This window comes from Pollachius pollachius, assembly GCF_949987615.1.
Source record: "Pollachius pollachius genome assembly, chromosome: 2".
Classification (NCBI taxonomy): domain Eukaryota; kingdom Metazoa; phylum Chordata; class Actinopteri; order Gadiformes; family Gadidae; genus Pollachius; species Pollachius pollachius.
In genome coordinates this window covers 17,481,931-17,488,715 of record NC_136935.1, presented here as the reverse complement: position 1 = coordinate 17,488,715, position 6,785 = coordinate 17,481,931, and the positions used below count along the sequence as shown (strand labels likewise).

The window sequence follows — 6,785 nt, the reverse complement described above, 5'->3', positions numbered from 1 at the left end:
CACACCTCGCTTTTTTCGGTGGTTCCATCGGGTCCTCTCGCTAGATCTATTTTGTTTTTCCTCCCGGTGATCGAATAGCGGCTGATTGTATCGGTTGAATCCGGCTATATAAGCCTCCTTGTGTGTGTGTGTGGGTCGTTGTGCATGCGTTGGCGACGCGCGGCTGTGGTGTGTTTGCGTGCGGCGCTCCGTGTGGACCAGCGGGGGGACGACGCACCGCGCGGCTCGGATGAGCTTCTATCCGTTCGGACCCTGAGCTGAGATGGAGTTGCTGGTCGTCTGCCTCTCCCTATGGATGTTGCAATGCCGTTCTGCCCGAGCGGACTCCATCATACACATCGGTAAGAGTCCTACGGCATGATGATCAGCGGCTTTGACTACAGCGGTCTTTGTGTGTCAACCGTGTGTTGTGGAGCGGCGCACCGGCAGAGACGCGGAGATGGGTCCGGTGGAACGGACGGAATAAGTCCGGGATACGTTCTACTTTCGTCTTGTGGTGTAACTTTTAACTCCGAGTTCTGAAGTAAGCCGGTTTAAAACCGATGCCGTTGACCTCTATTATCTATGATGCGAGTTATTACGATTTTAAATGTCCCACTTTCTCACTGGGTTTCTTTTTATAAGGCCGTCTCGTGTCAGTGTGTGTCTTAACGCACCGAGCGCAACGTCGCGCGGGGCTTTGGTAGGAGACGTTTGGGGAAAATGAGATGAATTTGGCCAGTGGAAAGCGTCGGGTAAAGCATGAAGCCGAGCGCCTCCTCTCCCCCCTCAGCCCACCACAACGCCTCAACTTTCCCCGAAACGTGATCGCAATGTCAATACCCACCGAGGGGGTTTCAATGGGAGGGGGTGGGGGGGGGGGGGGGGGTGATAGACATGCAGAACGCATAGAGACCTTTTGTATAGCAGCCTGCATAGACCTCTCGAAGCATCCCCCTCACAGGTCACCTTCTCGAGGATTCTCCTTCTCACCTTTCAACATGCATGTCAGGTGTCGAAAATTAAAGGGAAAATACTTATCCACTCTTAATGTACGCCCGTCTTCATATCTGGACTGCGCACATGCACGGCCGCACAAAATAAAGACTCCGCGCGCAGTGTATTAGGCTGGTATTTATGTGTCTGTAATTATATTAACGCACGTAAGCGTTTACGCACCACTGGCACGTATACGCACGCACGCACGCTCAAACACACATTTGCGCACGAAGCGCGTATACACACGCACACACACACACACACAAACACACACACACACACACACACACACACACACACACACACACACACACTAACAAACACATACACGCATACACAAATACACAAACACGCACGTACGCACGTGCATGCGCACGCACGCACACACACATACACACACTCCACGTCACGACGTTCCGAGCAATGCAATTTTTCTGCACGCACAATTTAATGCAACAGTCAGACGAGCAGCAGGTGCTCGTGCTGATAATATAAGGTTGGACCCGGTCAAAATAAAATTATCCAGGGTCCCGAAGGACTGTGACAACCCATCATCATGTCTCCAAACTCATTGCTCCCCTTTTCCTTTTTTCTCATTATTTTTTAAATCGATGGACAGACAGTCGCTGTCAGGGGTGCTGAAAAGTCTACAAGTGTTTATTTCTTGCAACCCAATTGAATCTCTACCCCTATGTCAAAGTGTCATACAACATATGAAATGACGATGTTTAAAACGGTGTTACTTCATTTATCCTTCCCCATTGGACAGCTTTCATGGACCAGCTGTTACTCTATACATTGATAGAGCAGTCAGCTCTGCAGTTCAGCGCAGCTAAAACCAACAACATTCCCTTTTGTCTCAGACCGTCCCACGCAGATGAAATTAAACCTCATGTTCCTATGAATAACCGCTGTGATCATTTGAATTCCTCAGGCGCCATCTTTGAGGAGAATGCCCCGAGAGACGATGAAATCTTCCAGCTGGCCATTTCGGACCTCAGTCTGAATGATGACATTCTCCAGAGCGAGAAAATCACCCATTCTATAAAACGTATTGAGCCTAATAACCCCTTCCAGGCAGTGCAAGAAGGTAAGCGATTTGTGATTCTATGGCTTCTTTGGTTTACCGTTGATTGACCCTGCTGTGAGGTGTCATTTCTTGGGGCCACGGAACACACACACACACACACACACACACACACACACACACGTCATGCACACACATAGACACACACACAAACACACACACACACACGTCATGCACACACATAGACACACACACACACACATACATACACACGAGCACGCACGCACACGTTCAAAGCGCCCAGTCACTTGACATTTAAGGTTTATGATCGGTGAAGGAGCAATGGACAAAGAAATAAAAAACAAATCAGGGTCCATTAATAACCATTTGTATTCTTTGAATGATATTCATATCATAAGTCCACCGATTAAGTGTTACTGATTTTTACGTGATTTTTAAGTGATGTTCACTCAGGGGGAGTTTATGTCGGATGATAAATCGTGTTTACGAGAAAGGTGAAGTCTAAAATGTGGGCCACCTGCAAGGCAGTCGTTTAAAGACGGTGTCATCCATGACTGAAAAGCTAGGTGGAAGCATTGAGTAAGAGACGGTGTAGCCTAAATGATCACAATCTGTTAGAAAGAAGCGATAAACACTGGACTGGTGCAGAGGGCTTTAGATAAGTGAAGGGGGCTGTCTCTGAACGTGGAGTCCTCTTGACTGGAAAGGTAGCATCTCTGCATCTTACGTCCCTGCCTGAAGCAACCGATAAATCATAGAAAGGCGATAAGTTGTTGATTATGGCATTTGCTTTTCCGAAAGCGATTTCTATCAGCACAACATGAGAATGATGCTCTATATGTGTTTGTGACTGCAAACTTAATGGGAAAATGATTTAATTGTAGTGGTTTGCTCGGGACTTCCGTACGTTGATTCTTTATGTCCGTCACTTGTCGTTTGTAAAAAACCTCCCCACCATCTTTGAGAATCCTTTCTGAAACCCTTTTCTGAAAAACAACCAGCAGTGAACATTCGATCATGTTTGACTTACTAATGTTAAATGTATAAATGGTGTTCAAGGTCTGTTGGGATTCACACATTCATTATTTAGGTTGCAACATGCAATCTAAACCATAAATTAATAGTTATTTATTCATGGTTTACGTCGTTTTTCATTACACCATTTTTTTCCAGAAATGATCGTGTAACAGATTTATTTAAAGCTTTACCGCTATATAACTATACTCTACTACTGCTATATAGAAATCTTGAACAACAACAACAACTAATCTTCTTGTTCCCAAAGTGCATCTTATCAGATGCATCTGGCTCATAGGCGAGTGCATTACCTCTCTGATCACGTTTTGTCTTCGGCTCCACTTAAACAACAAGTGGCTAATTAAAGGTTATGGGAGTCTTTAAGTCTTTTGTCGTGGGTGGGGTAAGGGGAGGCAATAGTGGGGTGGAGGGGGGTAAGTGCACCAGCGGGGGGCTCGACGGGTGGGCCCCTGGACTCAAGCTGTCTGAGGTCGGCTGTTGAGCGACAGCCAGGAAGTGTTGACCTTTTCCCGCTGTTTTCCTCTGCAATGCTGCCACCATGCCCACCACCGCCTGCTGCTCGCACCTTCACCCACCACCTCCTCCACCTCAACCACTACAACTCAACAACACTACTACCACCACCCGCCACCTCCTCCACCTCAACCACTACAACTCAACAACACTACTACCACCACCCGCCACCTCCTCCACCTCAACCGCTACAACTCAACAACACTACTGCCACCAACCACCACCTCCTCCACCTCAACCGCTACAACTCAACAACACTACTACCACCAACCACCACCTCCTCCACCTCAACCGCTACAACTCAACAACACTACTACCACCAACCACCACCTCCTCCACCACAACCATTACGATCCAACAACACCACCGCCACCACCCACCGCCTCTTCCGCCTCAACCAACACCACCCACCGCAAACTACCACCACCATCATTAACACCTCCTCCACCATAACCCTTACAAGCCACCAACACCACCACTATCACTACCACCTCCTCCGCTACAACCAACACCACCTATAACAAACCACTACCACAACAACCGACGGGGGGGAGGATGTAACCAGGTGGAGCAGGAAGTGCAGCAGGGGGTGTATCATGCATCCATCACTGACCGACTCTTACCGGACACAGAGGACCCGGGGACAGGGTGGAGCTAGAAGAGATCCCGGAAAGCATAGACGGAATTTGACGGCCGCTAACGCGTCGCAACGAGAGTTATGTTGCAAGACGTGACAAAAGGACGAGGGAGCGGGCAGGGTGACCGCCTGACCGCTTAGTTTACCTCGGACCGGCTCCGCGCGGAGGTGCTGCGTCATGCCTGTCCTCATTCAGCGGCGGGTGTCCTTGCAGCGCTCGCGACACACATTAGCTCCTTCGATATGCGAGGCCTGCGGTGACGCACAGCCGTGGCTCGTCCTCCCTCGCTCTGATTCCCGTGGTGATGCCGTGGCCGGATCGCTGGTTTGTGTTTTAGGTGACACTGGACTGGTTTAAGGATGGGACTCAGAGAGTGATACACTACACTCAAACAGGGTTAGGATTAAAGGGGTTAAGGAAGCGTAAGCACCCCAATTCGCAATTGCTTTCTGTTGAAAAAGCATGCCAGGTTTTTGGAATGTTTATTTAGGTTTTGGTAATTTTCCAGTCCTGGGCTGGAAAGAAATTGGTAATCTGTTGAGTGCCCCTCCAAACCCTACCCCCCTCTCCCTTCAAGTGTGTCTCTCCCTCCTCTCTCCTCCCTCCTCACTGCTCTCCCCCCCCACCTCCCCTGAAACCCCCACCCTGGCAGTGGCCCTTCCATTCCCATCCGACCTCTCACCGAGGGAGAGTCAAGGAGACTGTGCACGCCGCTCCTCTCTGGCTCATGTTCGCCAGTCTGTCACCGTCCCCACGCGTCGCTCTCCACTGGCTCCATCTCGCCGGCCAAAAGATTGAGGGGGAAAACTAAAAAAGCATGGCCGCCCCTTTCTAAAAGGGGGAGCCATGAGTGATGACACATCAAACATGGCTCCCCCTCCTCGGGCTCATCCCCCGACACGGCGTCGCTTGTCGCTCTCAGGATGTGATGGAACGCCGGCCTTTCACTATTATTGCCATGCTGGTTTTCATAACGCAGCATCCATCTTGGTAATGGATCTGCTTGTGCATCTTCTTAATGTCTTCTTCTTCCGCTCTACTCAGATTGAGGTGATGATTTTTTTTGGTGGGGGGGGGGGTTGTTTTTAGTATACCTATGCCCCCTTTTAATGAGCTGCAGTTCTCTTTTAATCCATCATAAGCTGGTCAATTGGCTGTGTGGAAGCCCATGAGTCCTTTAATCAGCTAAGTAAGGGGTGTTACTGGGGGGCTACCTTTCACCAGTTAATCCCCCCGTCCCCGTGGGCCTGTTTCAGCCTGACGGTCCATTGGATGCCTCAAGAGCAGTGTGTAAGAGGGGGAGGGGACACTGTGTATGTGTGTGTGTGTGTCTGTGTGTGTGTGTGTGTGTGTGTGTGTGTGTGTGTGTGTGTGTGTGTGTGTGTGTGTGTGTGTGTGTGTGTGTTTCCCAATGCTGTTAGATTCAATTTATGGCAGAATTGTATGGCATTATCCACTTGATTCTCTAGATGCACTTTTAGATGCACAAAATAAAAAGAAATACAGAAAACAAAATAAAATCGAAATCCCTTTTTGTTATGCTTGCTAACCTACAAATATTGTATTTCTGTTCTGCTATTTTCTGGAGTGGTATCAGCTCCGGGTTGGCCCAGTGGACCCCAGAAGAACCTCAGAATGTACTATTTCTACAGCCTTCATCTATGGCTGGAGTGGTGGAGAGAACGAGAAACCACCAAGAGGGAGAGTTAAAGGGGGACAGCTGGAGGAGAGCTAGACAGAGAGGGAGAGAGAGAGAGAGAGAGAGAGAGAGACACACAGACAGACAGACAGACAGACAGACAGACAGACAGACAAAAGCAAGAGAGAGGCAAGAGGGAGAGCGAAGCGAGAGCGAGAGTGAGACAGACACATTGTTGCTCTCAATGGAGAGAGAGATGTTGCATTGTTGCTATCCAGGGTGCTGACATCTATAAACACATAACAACACTCCACTCTGTTGGTGTACACGTGCATCTGGGTATCTAGATTGGCTATGGCTGCCCAAAGCAAGAGGGAGAGAGAGAGAGACAGAAACACAGGCAGAATCCTAATGCTGTCGGTTCCAAAAACGGTGTCTCTGCTGCCAGACCCCGCCTCATGGTCTGACCTGGTGGCTCTCTCAGACCTAAACAAAAAAAACGATCCAATTATTATTCCACAGCCATCGCTGTGCTCTTGAAACCTGGTCCCAAGGTAGTGGCTCTGGTAGTCCGTTGAACCACTGCTCTGGAACAGGTCAGCGCCAGGGTCAGGCCCCCCCCCTTGACAAGTCTATCTCTGAGATTATTCCATCGCAGCCTCTGAAAAGAGCGGCGAGACGCGTTGTCTCAAGGTTTGAAGCGTCTTTGTAATGCAAGAAAATCCACGGGGGTACTTAGGTGATAATTGAGTGCTGCGGTGGGCTTGGTTGTTGATTAACTTTGCATCGTTGCACTTAAATGGCGAGCCTCATCTCCATTCTGAGGAGTCATTAGCACTGTGCTAAATGTCACCAAAAGAGTCACGCTTTTTTTTGATATCCCTTAATTTCCATGAACAAGGACGACCTCTGTTTTTGTGCATTGCGAATT

The 6,785-nt window shown here is 49.0% G+C and overlaps 1 protein-coding gene across 1 annotated transcript in view; it reads left to right on the top strand.

The window, feature by feature from the left end:
• Positions 1-262: 262 nt before the first annotated feature.
• The window catches only part of grid1a (glutamate receptor, ionotropic, delta 1a), a gene marked incomplete at both ends in the record, with an annotated part of 225,991 nt that continues 219,468 nt past the window's right edge, over positions 263-6,785 (top strand). The window contains 2 exons of the mRNA XM_079730268.1: positions 263-341; positions 1,913-2,068. Coding sequence (XP_079586394.1) covers positions 263-341; positions 1,913-2,068 — 235 coding nt within the window. The remainder of the gene's footprint in view (positions 342-1,912; positions 2,069-6,785) is intronic.